The sequence below is a fragment of the Choloepus didactylus genome, chromosome 3 (assembly GCF_015220235.1).
Source record: "Choloepus didactylus isolate mChoDid1 chromosome 3, mChoDid1.pri, whole genome shotgun sequence".
Lineage (NCBI taxonomy): Eukaryota > Metazoa > Chordata > Mammalia > Pilosa > Megalonychidae > Choloepus > Choloepus didactylus.
The window spans coordinates 7,517,514-7,534,062 of record NC_051309.1 but is presented as its reverse complement, the minus strand read 5'-3'; the positions used below and the strand labels follow the sequence as shown (position 1 = coordinate 7,534,062).

The 16,549-nt window shown below is 49.7% G+C and overlaps 2 protein-coding genes across 6 annotated transcripts in view; one reads left to right on the top strand and one right to left on the bottom strand.

The window, feature by feature from the left end:
• The window catches only part of EVC2 (EvC ciliary complex subunit 2), a 174,317-nt gene extending 165,035 nt beyond the window's left edge, over positions 1 to 9,282 (bottom strand). Inside the window, exons 1-2 of the mRNA XM_037829381.1 lie at positions 9,040 to 9,282; positions 1,068 to 1,122 (exon numbers count right to left, since the gene is read on the bottom strand). Coding sequence (XP_037685309.1) covers positions 1,068 to 1,122; positions 9,040 to 9,282 — 298 coding nt within the window. The remainder of the gene's footprint in view (positions 1 to 1,067; positions 1,123 to 9,039) is intronic.
• A 1,869-nt stretch (positions 9,283 to 11,151) lies between these two features.
• EVC (EvC ciliary complex subunit 1) overlaps positions 11,152 to 16,549 on the top strand; it is an 82,857-nt gene continuing 77,459 nt past the window's right edge. For 3 of the 5 annotated variants that reach the window (XM_037829380.1, XM_037829376.1, XM_037829375.1), the window contains exons 1-2: positions 11,152 to 11,537; positions 16,038 to 16,163. In XM_037829380.1, coding sequence (XP_037685308.1) covers positions 11,364 to 11,537; positions 16,038 to 16,163 — 300 coding nt within the window. In that variant the 5' untranslated portion in view covers positions 11,152 to 11,363. The remainder of the gene's footprint in view (positions 11,538 to 16,037; positions 16,164 to 16,549) is intronic. The other 2 variants (XM_037829378.1, XM_037829377.1) reach the window with 1 other exon arrangement.

Below are 16,549 nucleotides of genomic sequence, written 5' to 3'. Positions count from 1 at the left end.
GTGATGGGCTCAGGACCTGCTTTGGACCCAAGCTGAGCCCTTCCCTGGAACATTTCCCAGACTCCTGGCAAGTCTTTTCTGCTCTGCCAGCACTAAGCCTGGGGCCGCTGACGCCTGGAAAGAACATGTCCAAGGATGATGCTAGGCAGACAGAGAGAGCGAGCCCGGAGAGCCCGGAGCACCCGGGGGCAATACCTGGCTTGTGCAGTTCAATGACAGGGGCCCGGGCATTCCTTTTTGCTTATGCCACTTTGACTTGGATTTCTGCCACCTGGCGTGGCAGGCTGAACAATGGCCCCAAGGCGTCCAATCCAAATTCCTGGAACCTGTGGCCAGGTGGTCACCTTTCACAGCAACAGCGACTGCAGATGTGGTTAAATGAAGGGTCCCACATGAGGAGGTAACTGGATTATCTACCCACTGGGCACAAAATGCGATCACAGGAGTCCTTATAAGAGGGAGGCAGAGGGGAAGAAGGCCCCGTGACAGAAGCCAGGGAAACCGAGTCAGAAAGGGAAGAGCCTCAAGTTGCCATGAAGTTGGAGGAAGGGGCCAAGAGCCAAGGAAGGTGAGGAAAGTGGCTCCAGATGATGGAAAAGGCAAGGCAAGGGGCCCTCCCCCAGAGCCTCCGCAGCGAGCACGGCCCTGCCCACACAGTGACTCCAGCCCGAGGAACTGGTTTCAGACTTCGCCTGGCCCCCAGAACCGGAAGAGATGAAATTGGGTGAGGTTTTAAGCCACTGAGTTTGTGGTAATTTGTTACGTAGCCCCTGGAAGCTAACAGCCTGGTGCATTTTGTGTTTCCTTCCTCATACTCCCCCAGAGGCAAATCCTTTAGGATGGACCCACCTCACCCTACACCCTGTTCTGTGGCCCCCAAGCCCCAGCTGGCCCTGGAGGAGGAGGGGCTGTGCCTGCGCTCTGGAAGGTCCGTGGAACCCACTTGCCCAAGTGGGGAAATGGTGAGAGGGCCCCAGAGTGTGAGGGAGCTGGGGGAGGAGGCTTTAGGGTTTTTGACTCTCTCTCATGGTCAAAACTATGAAGATGCAGCCACAAGAAAACCTTACCTGCTGTGTTAAAGTAAGAGTTTTCCAGATGAGGCCAAATCATGTACTGCCAACCCTAAAAAATTAAAAAGGTACAAAGTCAATAACTGAAGAATATACTTGCAAGAGATAGGTAAAAGTAATTTTCACAAACAGCTCACACTGAGATTAGCTGCACTTTCGTCCAGAAGTCTGAAGTAGCTTGTTTTTCATTAGAGCAATTGTAGGTTTACTGAAAAATCATTCAGAAAGTACAGAGTTCCCCTATAACCCACCACACACACACACACTCACACACACACACACACACAGATTTTCCTCTTATTAACATTTTACATTCGTGTGGTACCTTTGTAACAACTGATGAAACATTATTATTATAATTACATTGTTAACTATAAGTCTAGAGTGTACTTTAAGTTTCACTGTTTGTGTTGTGCAACTCTCTGGGTTTTTAAAAATTTTTATTCTGGCACCATATATACAACTGAAAATTCCCCATTTTAACCAGTTCAAGTATACAATTCAGTGGTGGCAACTACACTCACAATGTTGTGTTGCCACCACACCAACCATGACCACAATTTACCATCACCCCAAGCAGAAACTCTGTACCAATTAAGTCTTAACTCCCCATTCCTCACGCTCACCCCTGCCCCTGGTAACCTGTTGTGGTGGTTTGGAGTTGTATATACCCCAGAAAAAACAAGTTCTTAAACTTAACCCATTGCTGTGGGTGTGGACCCACTGTAAGTAGGGCCTTTGGATGAGGCTACTTCGGGTAAGGTGTGGCCCAGGATGGATCTTACTCTTATTACTGGAGTCCTTTATAAGTGGAACAAAATTCAGACAGAGGGAGAGAAAGCCACAGGAAGCAAGAAGCTGAAGGTCAACAGAAGCCCGAAGAGAAGGGAGAGGCCAGGAGAGGCCGCATGTGCACAGCCTCGTGACAGAGAAGCCCAGGACCCAGGATCGCCGGCAGCCAGCCCCAGAACGCCAGTCTTTGGGAAGAAAGCATCACCTTGATGATGACTTGAACTGGACTTTTTCCTAGCCTCAAAACCATGAACTAATAAATTCTTGTTGTTCAAATCAACCCATTGCCTGGTATTTGCTTGAGCAGCCAAGGAAAGTAAAACACCTGTACTCTAATTTCTGACTCTACAAATTTGCATATTCTAATGATCTGAAGTAACTCTTTAAAAGTCAACCCTCGTCACCAGCTCTGGAGTACTGGAGTGATTGCCTTCAGCTCAGTCAGGAAAAAATAAGAATATACATCTAGGTTTCACACAATGATGTCCTTCCAAAGAGCACAGACTGGAAAGTGGGGAAAAGAGGAACTCTGCAGGGGAGAAACCTGGCACAACCACCCCAGCCAAATGACCAAGGTCAATGTCGCAGTCATAAATCACACTGATGGTGTGTGTCTTGAGTATGATGTGATGAAAATGTCACTTGACCTCTGTGATAATCCCCCCCAAACCCAACACATCCAGTCTAGCCATGAGAAAAATGCCTCTAGAGGGGCGTCCCACAAAACGCCTGGCCAGCCCCCTCAGACCTGTCAAGGTCATCAAAAGTGAGGAAAGGCTGAGAAACTGCCATGGCTGCTACTATTAATATAATAATTATATCTGTGCAATAACCCAGAGAGGTAACTATTATAATTGCCACGTTGCAGATGAGGAAACGGAGGCTCGGAGGTGGACTGAGTGTCGGGCTTAGGGGCATGAGGGCCCTGTCCTGCTCGGTGCTGCCTCCCCCGGATCTGACACCAGAGCATCAAAGGTGCTCGGTAAACATCTGTTGAATCGATTCCGAATGACACAGCCACACGTGCTCGGCTAGAAAACAGTGGGTCAGAGACCAGAACCCACGTCTCCAGAAGCCCAGCCTTGCCGTCCAAACCACTCCCTACCAACCTCTTCCTTCACTTTTACTCATTCATTCTTTCAACAAATCTTTTTGACCACCTAAGATGTGCTATTTTAGAAACTGGGGATCTACTGCCAGACAAGATACAAAAAGTTCCTATTCTCAAGGCACTTTTAAGGAAACTATAAACTAAAAATAGGTTTAAATATATATATATTAGAAGGTGATAAGAGCAATAATGAGAAATAAAAAAGGAAAGGGGAATAGAGAGTAAGGGGGTACAATTTTAAGTAGAGTGACTTGGAAAGGCCTTACTGAGAAGATGACATAGAAGCAAATATCTGATGGGAGGGAGGGGGGATAGCCATGGACATCTAGAGGGGAGCATTTAGCAGAGAGAACAGGCATGTGCAAAGGCCCTGGGGTGGGAGCCTGCCTAGAGTGTCTGAGGAACAGTGAGGAGGCTGGGGTGCCTGAGCAGAACGAGTGCAGGGGACAGAAGCAGGAGACGATGGGGCGAGACCTTACAGGGCTTCTCAGGCTGCATTAGGAATTTGCCTCCTCCTTTGCCTGTGCTAGGAAGCCGCAGGCAGGCTTTGAGCTGAGGAGTGGCGTGATGCGGCTGTTTAAAATGGAGCACTCCAGCTTCCTACTGAGAGCAGAGAAGGTGGGCAAGCGTGGAAGCAGTTAGGAGACTTCTGCAATCATCCAGAAGACATAGGATGATAATGTGGACCAAGCAGGCAGTTATATGGTGGTGCAGAGTAACGTAGATTCCGGATACATTCTGAGAATAGAGCACATGCGATTTGCTGGCTGACGGCAAGTGGGATGTAGAGGAAAAGAGGAATTGAGGATGGCACCAGAGCTTTTGGGCCCAGCAAAAGGAAAGGTGGAGCTAGTGGAGAAGGGGAACATGTGAGGAACAGGCTTCAGGCTACGCTTTGGTGCAAAACTCCAAGGCCTCTGCAAGCCCCTCGGGGGAGGAGGTGGGGAAGGCAGGGAGAGAAATGTTGGAGTTTGGGGAAGGGGTCTCTGCTGCGGATCTAAACTTGGGACTTGCCAGTGGATAGATCACCAAGTGATGAGTGTAAAAGGAACAGAGCAGAGAACCAAGGGCTGACCTGGGGGCACCCCAGCAGCTAATGGCCAAGGGGAAGGGGGAAGCCCCAGGAATCCCCATCTTTCCTAACCAAGCTCAAATGAAGTATTTGAGGATTGGTTCCCCCAATTCAGAATTCCAAGGGTGCACTTTTGAAGGTACAGTAAGTATACTGAGCATCAGATAGTGTTACAAAGTATCTGGCTGGTGTTTTACGATTTGATTTGTAACTTTGCCCAAGGTGAGACATAATACATTGATCTTGACATCACAACCAGCTAGTCTTTTATGGTATTTCAAGAAAAATAACAACAAAATGATACTATTCACTTAACGAAATGATAAAAACATCATTGCTGAAATATATATTTATCTTTCAAAGAGGCAAGGTGGTTTCTTTCACCTCCAAATACAGGGATCCCAGACAGGGCTTGCTATAGAGCAGAGCAGTGATTTGCAAACATTTTGGTCTTCAGGTCCCTTTACACTCTTAAAAATGATTGAGGATTCCAAAGAGCTTTGGATTGTGCAGATTATATGTATTAATATTTTCTGGATTTAAATTAAAAATGAATATTTTTAATGTCTATTAATTTATTTGAATTTAATTAATTCTATCTATTCATGTTAACACATATGGCATGTTTCATGAAAATAATGATGTTTTTCAAAAATAATATAATCAGTGACTGGAGGCTCAATCAAGATGGCGAGTGAGATGCCTCAGGGCTCCACCCCCACAGAAGCTTTGAACCACCAGTATGAACTGGCAGAAACCCATTTTCTCAAAGCTCCAGAAAACAGTTAAAGGATGGCAGTAAAGGGCCTATGTTGAATCAAGAAAAAGGTCACTTAAAAGCAGTAGGAGCTCGTGGCACCTCCACACCCCTCTCTGGCTCAGCATGAAGCTGGCCTGCACTACAGTATGGATCCCTGGTCCCAGGTTCAGAGGAAGCAGAGTGGACCCCAGGCACATGCTGGGAGCATGTATGTCTTGGCCAAGCTGTCCAGGGGTGGCCTGAGGGACTCATGGTCCCAGAACTTGCCCTGAGAGTAGAAGGGGGCTCACAGGGCTCTCCTACAGGACACTGTGGGAGAGAAGTCCAGTGGCTGCCTGGGGCAAGGGATTGCAGATTGTAGGACACACAGTGCAGTGCTGGGTCCACGAGGAAACTGTTTCCCAGGGAAGAGGAGACATTTGCATCTGTGTAAATGGGGAAATTTCCAGGGCCTCTTGTGCATGCCCAAGACAAGATGAATGCACAGAAACGATCAGGGAGGCCCCTACATTTTGGCATGGAGCCGTTCTCTAAACTCATTGTATGGCTAAGCCCTAAAGGAGAGCACTGCAAAGGTCAATCTGCAAAGACTGGAAAAGGATTAATGTTTTCTTTTTTTCTACCTTCTTCTTCTTCTTCTTATTTTTTGTTATTTCCTTGATTCAAGGAAAGCTCTCTGATAACACTAGCTGGATACATGCTAAAGGAACAGATGCCTCAGAGTCCAAATTCCAGCAATAACACATTAAAATATCAAAATGTCCAGGTTTCAACAAAAGGTTACAAAACATAGAAAGAAACAGGAAGTGATGGCCCAGGCAAAGGAGAAGATTAGAGCATTAGAGATCATCAGTGAGGAGGACCAGACATGGGACATACAAAGACTTTTAAACTATGATCTAAATATGCTCAAAGAGCTAAAGGAAAACATGGACAACAAACTAAAGGGAACCGGAGAAATCACAGATGAACAAAGAGAATATCAATAGAAAGTTGGAAATTATGAAAAGGAACCAAATAGAGCTGCCTAGAGGGTTCAACAGTGGATTGGAGCTGGCAGAGGAAAGAATCAGTGAATGTGAAGAAAAGACAATTGAAATCAACCAGGCTGAAGAGCAAAAAGAGTAAGGCATGAACATGTGGGACACCATAAGCATACTAACACACGCATTGATGGAGTCCCAGAAGCAGTAAAAAGAAAGAAAGGGGAAGAGATAATATTCAAAGAAATAGTGGCTGAAAACTTCCCAAATTTAATGAAAATTCCAAGATGCTTAACCAACGCCAATAAGGATAAACCCAAATAGATCCACACCAGGTAATATAATAATCAAACAGTTGAATGTCAAAAATAAAGAGAGAATTCTGAAAGCTACAAAAGAGAAGCAGCATGTAATCTACAAGCGAGCCTCAATAGGATTAAGTGCTGATTTCTCATCAGAGCACAGAGGCAAGAAAGAGTGGATGACATATTTAAAGTGCTGAAAGCAAGAATTGCTAACCAAGAATCTAGCAAAACCATCTTTCAAACATGAGGGAGAGATTAAGACATTCCCAAATAAGCTAAAGCTGTGGGAGCCCATCACCAGCAGACCAGCCCTATAAGAGAGGCTAAAGAGAATTGGGCAGGTTGAAAGGAAATGATGAGGCAATAGATCAAAGCCACATAAAGAAAATAAGGGTGTCCAGTAAGAGTATCGAAAGGGGTAAATATAAATGTGAGTATTATTGTATTTTTGGTTTGTAACTCCACTATTTACTTCCTACATGGTCTAAAAGGCAAATGCATAAAATGTAATGATAAATTAGTAGATTCAGATTTATAATGTATGAACATGTAATTTGCGACAAGAACTACATAAAGGTGAGGGGTCAGGGGGTATAGGAACACAGTTTACGTATACTATAGAAGTTAAGTTGGTATCAAAGCAAATGAGAGTGTTACAGATTTAGGATGTTAAATTTAAGCCCCATGGTAACCACAAAGAAAATATCGGAGACTATACAAGCTCATAGGTATAGAAAGTACAGCACAGGTTTCTGGGGACAGGGATGGGAAATGGGGAGTTAATGCATAATGGATATAGGCTTCTGTTTGGGTAGATGGGAAAGTTCTAATAATGAAGGTGGTGAGAGTAGTGCAACATGTAAATATGAGCAATCCCACTGAATGGTATGCGTGGGAGTGGCTGAGTTGGGAAAGTGTTATGTTTTTACCTCTTACAAGCCCTTTCCAGAGGGTACTGCCCCTCCCCCTAGGCAGTGACACGCCTGTGACACTGCTGCTCTGGACAGAGGCAAATGACCACCAGCAGGCTCGGGCGCTGGCTTTGCAGAGGGAAGCAAAGCAGGCCAGGGCAGCAGGAGCTAGCGTGCAAGCGGGGGCCCAACGGGAGCACGGAGCAGGCATGGGCGTCATTCCTCCTCGCTGCGCCTGTTGTGTTCTCATTTGCACGGGGGCCGGGTGTTTCCCACCTCCCAGGGCAGGGGCAAGGGAAAGAGCTGTGGGAAAATGCTGTGTTGTGTAGTTTTTAAGAAGCTCAGTAAATCGGCACAGCATTATTATTATCTTCTTCTTTAGCAAAGACCTAAGAAAATACTAAGAATGGAATTTAAGGGACCTAAAAATCTGTAAATGTGCAGCAAGTGCCCTGGGGCCTGCAGCACTGATGGGCCAGACCGACCCCTGGGCAGGGTGTCCCTGGGATAAGAAGCTGGGTTTGCTCCCGGGAGCGGTGAGGGGTCCTGTGAATAGTTTAAGCCAAGGAGGCACGTGTGCGCATTGGGCAGTCGCTCGGGAGGCTGTGGGAGAATGGACAGGAGATGGGCACAAAGAGGGAGGTGGGGGTGAGGGCGAGGGGACACTGGGGAACAATCACCATGAGCCCAGTCGGTGGCAGTGGGGATGGGGGGGAGCAGACATGGGAGCTGATCAGGAGGAAAAGGCAGTAGGATTGGTGACAAGGGAAAGTTGGGGGAGGCGGGGAGAGAAGTTCAGAGGATCCAGGGCTAAGCCAAGGCTCTGTGCCTTTCCAACCTGGGACCACAGAGGGAGGGACAGTTAGAAGTGGGAAGTGGTCAAATTCATCAGCCAGGAGAGGGCAGGTACTTAAAAATCCCAGCCAACATGGACCCGGCATCGTGGGACTGAGAGTATCTTCTTGACCAAAAGGGAGATGCAAAATGAGACGAAATAGTTTCAGTGGCTGAGAGATTCCAAATGGAGTCGAGAGGTCACTCTGGTGGACATTCTTATGCACTATATAGATAACACGTCTTAGGTTTTAACGCATTGGAATAGCTAGAAGTAAATACCTGAAACTACCAAACTTCTGGACTCCTGAAGACAATTACATAATAATGTAGATTACAAGGAGTGACAGTGTGATTGTGAAGACCTTGTGGATCATACCCCGTTACCTAGTGTATGGATGAGTAGAAAAATGGGGATAAAAACTAAAGGACAAATGGGGTGGGATGGGGGGATGATTTGGGTGTTCTTTTTTCACTTTTATTTTTTATTCTTGTTCTGGTTCTTTCTGATGTAAGGAAAATGTTCAGAGAAAGATTGTGGTGATGAACGCATAACTATGTTATCATACTGTGGACAGTGGATTGTATACAATGGATGATTGTATGGTGTGTGAATGTATTTCAATAAAACTGAATTTAATAAAAAAAAAAATGTATCGAGCTTTCCCAAGCTCTGCTAGAAATATTCAAGCTCTTATCAACTCTGTAAACAGATCTGTTTTTTTCTAACCCAAGTATTTCCCTTCTCAGAATTCATTTTGTCATCCAAGATATGTTACTTAATAAATCCAGACTACAATACCAAAAAAAAAAAAAAAAAAATCCCAGCCAACAATCCCAAACTCTTTTAACAGCTGCTTGACCAGGCGTTTCACAAACATTTACACATGTAACTCCCACATCCACCCTTTGGGGAAGATGCCTAAATGATGCCCGTTTTATAGATCAGGAAACTGAGGCAGAGAGAGGTGACGTGACTCGCACGCGGTCACAGAAGAAGTAGGCTGCAGAGCGGGGACTGGAACCAAGGCCAAGCCACTACCCCCGCGGAGACCTCCAAGTTTTCAGTTAGAGCTTAGACGCGCCTAAGGAACACCGCGATGACTCCTATTCAGGTCCTGCCCTTCCCGATTCTTTGCCCCAAACTGAGGGGTCTCCCCGCAGCCAAGCCACCCGGCCCGCCCGCCACGGAGGCTCCTACCTGCACTGCCTGCTCGGGCCCCGATCCGCTTGGTGCCGGAGGGTTCCCCAGGCCCGGGGCAGACACGGGGGGATCCCGGCGAGGCTGCGAGGCAAGGAGGCCCCGGAGGGGACCTGGTCTCGCGGGGAGCCACCCTCGGCCCCCGAGCCCAGCGGGCAGCGCCAGGGCCGCGGCCAGGAGGCCTCCGGCCAGCACCCACGTGGCGCGCAGGCGGGCGTGTCCCGGGGTTCCCGCGGGCCCCATGGCCCGCGGGGGACTGAGACCCTCAAGTGACCAGCGCGGAGGAGTCGCTGTTGCTTCCGGACCCCAGGCCCGCCCAGCCGCCGAGCATGCTCAGTGCGCGCTCCGCGGAAAGTTTTCTGGAACAGACTCTGACATCTGGGGCTCGGCGCGCCAGGGACGCGGCTGTAGAAGTGGGGAGGGAGGGAGCGAGGCTTGGGTTTGTTTGCGCCGCACCCGAGGGCTCGGAACCACCCACATCAGTTCGGTCACTCCTCTGGCGGGGAAGCTTTCCAGTCTCCAACTGTCTCTCTTTTAAATCCTGCAGCGTCTCTATGCCTTCCCTGACATGCACAGAGTCTCCTGCAGGCCCAGGCGTCCCTATTTGAGAACTGAGAAGCACGTGTGTCCTGGAGCGCCGAGGGCAGGCAGGGTGGCACAGAGCAGGGCAGGGTGGGGTGCTGGCAGCTCAGAGCTTGCTCTGCTCTCTGGGGCAGTGAGGGAAAGGGGGCCCTTGCTTCCTTTCTGGTTCAGTTCATCACCATGTAGCACCCACTGCCTGAGCCCTGGGCTGCAGTTGAGCCCCTGCCCAGGTCCAGTTCCTTCCCTTTCCCCCCTCCCTGTCAGAGGCAGGTACCCAGGCCAGCCAGGGGGCCATGCCTCTGGGGAGCCAGAGACAGGTGAGTTGGTGTTGTGAGCCAGCAGCAGCTCAGCAAGCTCTCCCTGAACACCCCAAGGAGGGGATAAGAGATGGATGGCACATATGGGGGAGAGGAGGAGGGCCTAGTAGGGCAGTCTCTGCTCCTGTGTGCTTCCTTTCCTTCTCCTGGGCCCTCAGTGGCAGCTCACAACTGTCCCCAGGGAAAAGGGCTCAGCTCCTACCAGCCTTCCTGCTGGGCAGACTGTCCAGCTGTCTGCAGCCTTTAGCCAGGGAGCCCGGCACCTGCAAACCCCTCCCCCCTCCAAGGTCAGGTCTTCCCCGACTTGACATAGACAAGGCAATGGGATGTGAGAATCTGAGAATTTACTAGCTGTGCTTCCCACGTTGGGTCCACTGCCCACTCAGATACAGGGTAGCCTGCCAGAGGTGAGGCAAAACCAAAGGGATACTGCCGGGCATTTTACTGGAGCATCAATTTTATTTTGTGGTAATTTAAAGGATGATTTTTTTCATATCCAAACAACTTTATTATAACATAAAATGCAAAGAACATTACATTTTCTAAAACAAAGTCTGAGAATCCAAAGAAATACCCAGCATAAAGCAAGAACTTAAGATTATTGCCTCTTTGGACATTCCCAGGAGCCTTGAAGATGCTGCTAAGGAAACATTTGAGGAACTGCGTAACAGAGCATGGGCCCCGAGGCCAGGCACGCGAGGGTGGGAAGGTATTCTGTCCCACTCCCACCTCCTGTGACCTTCGATGAGTCACCTCCCTCTCGAGCTGTCAGTTTTTTCTTTAGAAGGGAACCTGGCAAGAGCTCCCATTTTGCCCACGGACAAGGGGTGATGGGATAATAAAAGAAACTAGAAAAGCAACTGGACATCCAGGGTTAAATGCACAAAAGCCCTTCCCTGAAGTTGAGCCCTCTGGTACCCCTGCCCCAGCCCTCACTACCTCACGACGGAATTTAAGTTCCAAAAGGGCAGGTGTGTGTCTGTGTGTGTGTGTGTGTGTGTGCACGCGCAGTTTGCACATGTTTAATTTAAACAAGCAATACCCCCCACCCCGCCCCCCAGGTGGCAGATGGGGCCCCTTTTGCCTCTTGGAAGCCAGGAGGCCCGGAAGGCTCCCGGGCGCTGGGAAGCGCGCCTCGCCCGGGCATGCTCAGTGCAAGGGCGGGGTTGGGGGCGGGCCTGGCTCAAAGTTTTGGGCCCAGGATCAGGCTCCGCCCCCGGCCGGGACCGCGCTGGGAAGGGGGTCCCGAGCAGAAGGAAGGAGCATCCGCCGGCCGGAAGAGTGGGCGAGCGCGGCGCGCCCCTCGCCCGCCCGGGCTCCGCGCCCGGCGTCGCCGACGTGGCGGGGACCGTGCACCGCGCGGCGGGCCCGGGCCGTGCGCGGCGGCGGGCGGAATGCGGCCGGCCCGCGGCCTGAGCGCCTCCGATGGCCCGCGGCGCGGCGGCCTGCGGGAGCGACGCGCGCCTGTCCCTGGGCCGGGAGGCGGTGCGCCCGGCGCCCGCGCTGCTGGTCCCCGCCGTGCTGCTGGGCGCGGCGCTCGGAGTCTGCTGCGGGCTCTGGCTCGGCTGCCGCGCCGGCCGCCCGCGGCCCCGGCACCAGGTGGGTCAGCTGAGCGGGCGGGCGCGGGCGCGGGCGCGGGCGCCGGCCGCGCTCGTCCCCGGGGTCCGGGGTGCGTCCCGAGCCCCGGCATTCGCTTCCAGAGTGATCGCGGGCCACGCGCGTAACCCCTCCGGGCCCCTGGCTCCCCTGCAGCTCTTGGAGCGAGCTGCAGGCAGTGATTTTAGAGGGAGGGTGCGGTTTGGCAGGAGGTCATTGCCCTGAGTCCCCTGGAAATGCTTGCTCCATCCAACTGCTGGGTGATCTAAGACAAGCTGCTAAACCTCTCTGGGCCTCAGTTTCCCCCTCTGCAGCAGGAAGGGTTTGGACTCGGATGCTGGCAGAAGGGCCCAGCTGGGCCTGGTGGACAGAAGGAGGGCTTTGTATTCTGATCCTTGGTTGTCCGTTCTTGCTTCTGCTGCTTCCTTGCTGGGTGAGTTGCTCTGAGTTCCAGTCTCCCCATCTACAAGTAGAAACTTTTTGAGCACCTTCCCTTGCCAGCTACTGGCCAGGGGCTTAGACACCACAAGCATGAGCTGGGCAGACCCTGCTCTTGCCGACCTGAGGTTCACACCCTCCTGTTTGTTAGAAGTAAACACTTGCTTGCAGTACAGACAGCCCGGCTAGATCTGTGATAGGGGAAATGACAAGGCTGACATTTGTTGAGCACCAGCTGTGTGCTTGGTATCGGAGCTAGACCGTCTACCTGGGTTATCTCATTGAATCCCCACAACAGCTTTATGAGTTGGTTCCATTAATGATTTTGCAACTGAGGAAACTGAGGCACAGAGAGGCTAAGTAACTTACCAAAACAGTAGACTTTTGTCCCAACTATCCTACCCTACGTGGAGAGGTGTCTAAGTCCACTGGGACTGCTAAGGGATGGCTCTCTAAAGGATGTCCATGGATATTTCAGGTGGTGTGAAAATGGATATTGCATGGAAATGCCTGGCCTAGAGCAGGCATGTGATAAATTGTAGTATGATCACTATTTTAGGTCCTTACAGCTTTGACCTTTTTTGAGGGATAGTCTGGTGGGATCTGAGATCAGGTAGCAGTTCTTGTTCCCCCTAATCCTGGTTCATGTGAAAAGGAGACAAGTCCAGCAGATGTAAGCACAGTTCTTTCACATGCAGGTGAACTTTCGGGGGGCGTTTTGCTGCAAAGGGGTGGTAGTGGTGGGGGTGTTTGGTTACTTATCCTCTCTCCAAGCCAATGAGGAAGGGGAACTACTAGTGTCCTCACTTTACAAGGGCAGAGATGGAGGCTCAGCAAGGTGGTATTTGTCCAGGATCACACGGCTACTCGATGGGGCTGCGATTTGAACCCTAGTCTGTCTGAACCTCAAAGCCAGAGCTTTAACTATTTGCTATCCGATGGGGTGGGGGTTAGTCTTCCCATTTCACACCTGAGAAAGCTGAGGCTCGGGGGGACTAACCACGTTGCCTGGAGTTCGCACAGCTGGTCAGTAACGGGCTGCACGGTCCAGGTGAGGGTGATGTGGCTCAGACCAGGTTGGTGGCCGGGGAGGGGACTCTGGCTCAAGGTGTGGCCGAGAGGACTGACCTTTGCAAAAAACTCCTTTCTAAACTGACTCCTTGCCTCCTGTCTCCACCTCCACCCTCTGTTTGTAATATGCACACCTGATGATGTGCCACCCGATTGGAAACCATCCATGACTCCTGCTTGCCGCCGACACAGGAGCAAGTCCAGATGCCATGGCTGGGGATAAAGTGGCTTACCTCGCTGAGGGCAGCCAGCCTCACGCACGCAGGTGCAGGGCACCCACCCCATCCTGCACCCCAGCCACATAAGGTGTGCCCTGCTGCCCGGGGTGCCTCTGCTTCTGCGCACTGCTCTCTCTGCCTGCCCTGACCTCCCTCAGCAAGATCACCGGATGCCTTAGCGTCCCAGGGCTCCGTAACAAAGGACCACAAACTAGGCGACTTGATGGAAATTTATTGTCTCACGGTTCTGGAGGCCGGAACTCGAGGTGTCAGGAGTGTGCTCCCTCTGAGGGCCCCCCGGCTTCCGGCGGGGGCTGGCAACCCTCAGTGGTCCAGCCCCTGCCTCCGTCTTCCCGCGGCCATCTCCTCTCTCTCCCTGGGTGCCCTCTCCCCTTCTTAAATGGACACCAGTCATACTGGATTGAAAGTCCATCCTACTCCAGAACAGTCTCATTTTAACTTACCTAATTCCATCTGTAACGACTCCATTTTCCAGCAAGATCACATTAGGAGGTACTGGGGATTAAGACTTCGACATATCTTTTTGGGGGATGCAGTTGAACCCAAACCACCTGGGGAAGCTTTCTTTCACTCTCCTCGGTGCTCCTGGGGACACTGCCCTCCTCTTGTCCGAATCATGCTGCTCATAATTTTATTGTGCACTGTTTTCCTTTTGTTATTTTTATTTATTATTTTAATTTGTGTCATCATTAAAATGGTTATTTGCATCACAATTATACATGCAGTTAATTTAAAATGCCAGCTTCACATTTATTAAAGGTTTGCTAAAGAAAAGCAGCAGGCTCCTAACACCCACCCACACCCAATTTCCAACTCCCCAGAAGCCTCCTCCTTCAACCCTTACTGCTGGTTGTTGCTATTTTACTTCATATTTTTGTAAATCACATGCTGACATGGCTGCTTCCTGCACTTTTGGCTTTAGACAGCCCCCGTTTGGCGTCCCTCTGCAGAAGGGGAGGTTTCGCTGTCTTGCCTCTCGCCTTCATAGAGGTGCCCCCTCCCCACACTCCCACCCTTCCTGTGTGGGTATAGGGCATCTGGGTTAGACCCATTCAGAGCTCCATTTTTAGGATTCTGTAGCATTATGTACCATAAATCAGATATCTGTTATGATTGCCTGTTATCATTACTTTTCCTTTCTTACACATTTTGTTTTCTCCCAAATTAGTAGTCCACACCCCCCCTTTTTTCATTTGCTTATATCCCATGTACTTAACATTCATTTAGTAAATGTGAAACTAGCATTTTAAATTAACTGCATGTATAATGGTGATGCAAATAACACATTTTAATGATGACATAAATTAATATAATAAATAAAAATAACAAAAGGAAAGTGGTGCACAATAAAATTATGAGCAGCGTGATTCAGACAAGAGGAGGGCACCGTGTGCCCAGGAACACTTCTCTCCCACTTCTTTACCTTTCCTTTCAAGACATTTGAATGCATTAGCTATGTGCTCAAGTTTATCTTCTTGAAAAAAAAAAACTCTTCCATAAGCTTCTGGAAGAAGCTCCGTGAGCTGAGCTGGTCGCTTTCTAGATCATCCCTACTCGGAATGTAGCCCAGGCCAGCAGCATTGTGGATTCCAGGGGGCTTGCTAGAAATGCAGGCTCACAGGCGCCACCCCAGACGCGTGAATGAGAATCTCCGGGAGCGAGCTCCACCCCCGGTGTCTTACGTTTCTTCGAAGTCTGAGAAGCAGCTGCTCTTTAGGCTTTCTCTCGTCACCACCGGGACCTCCCCGGGCCACGATGCTGGGATCCACCTGTCTCTCCTGGGTTGGACCCTCTGTTCGGGGATTCTGTGCACTCACCTTTCCTCTCACGGGTGCAACATCCTCCAGTAGCTTTCAGAGAAAGGGATGGGGCAACTTTTTGGAGAACTTGTATGTCTGAAAATATCTACATTATTCCATCTTTGTACTTAATTTGGTTAGATTAGTTAGATACAGAATTCCAGGCTGGGAATAATTTTCCCTCAGCATTTTAAGGCGTTTTTCCATCATTTCCCAACTTCCGTTGTTAATGTTGAGAAATCTGTACATTGATGCCTCTCTTCTGTACCTGGACCATGAGCCCCTGAAGGCAAGGACCTTCCGTATTTTGTTCATCGTTCTATTCCCAGTGTCTAGAACAAGGCTTGGCATGTATTAGATGCTTAGTAATCATTGATGACTAAATCAGTAACAAACCAGGTGGTATTTCCATCGTATCAAAGACAACATCCATAGTCAAAGAAGGACTTGATAAGTGTCTCTGGCATAAGAGGATTTTAAATAGCTCACAATTGAAACCACTCAATAATTTAAGATAATCTAGGATCTTTTCTTAAGAATAATCCAGTGAAATTATTAACAATAACAGGAAAGTTTATCTTTATCCATTTCCTGTGCTAGGCTATGACCTCAAGGAACTCACAGTCTAACAGAGGCCATGGCTCCAGGAGAAAACTGGCATGAGCTTTGTTCCAGGCATTACCTCCAAGTCCTGGGGTGCACGGAGCTGGGGCAGCTCCCATCTTGGGACCCTGGAGAGGACTTCCCAGGAAGGTGGCATCCGAACAGTCCTGAGGGGTGGGTGGTGGTCCCCGGGGGGTTTGTGGGTGGAGAGCGCTGCCCGCAGAAGGCCTGGCACCAGCAAAGCACAGGGGTGAGCAGACTTGACTGCTGAGGGTGGAGAGGTGTTTGGCTGGCATTCCAGGAGGTTCCGGGCTGATTGACTCCACATTGTGTTTTACCCCTTTGGCTCTTAGAAAGACGATGCTCAAAGTCTGCTCAAGAATCTGGAGTCTGACGTACACACCCCCTCGGAAGCTAGCTCCCCACCAAGGAGATGGAAGAGAGAAGCGCAGACTTCAAAGGGCGAAGGGGCTCCAGACGTAAGCTTTGTGTTTGTGTTTAATTGCCAGAGTGCAAGTTGGGTGTCATATGTCCCACCTTGTGGCACAGATGTCACACAGACAAGCATCTGACTAATGTTTTCCCCCAGTTCACTTTTTTTTTTTTAATGAGGTCTAATTTACATACAGTAATACGCACAGATTTTGAGTTTACATTTGATGAGTTTTGAGACTGGCATAACTGATACCCCAATCAAGAGCACCCCAGTCACCCCAGAGAGTTCTTTGGTGCCCCTTTCCAGTGTTTTCCACTCTCCCCAGAGGCAACCACTGCTGGGATTCCCACCACCACAGATTCACTTTACTTGTTCTAGAACTTCATGTAAGTAGAATCATGAGCTCTTTGGCCTGCGTTCCCTCAAGGT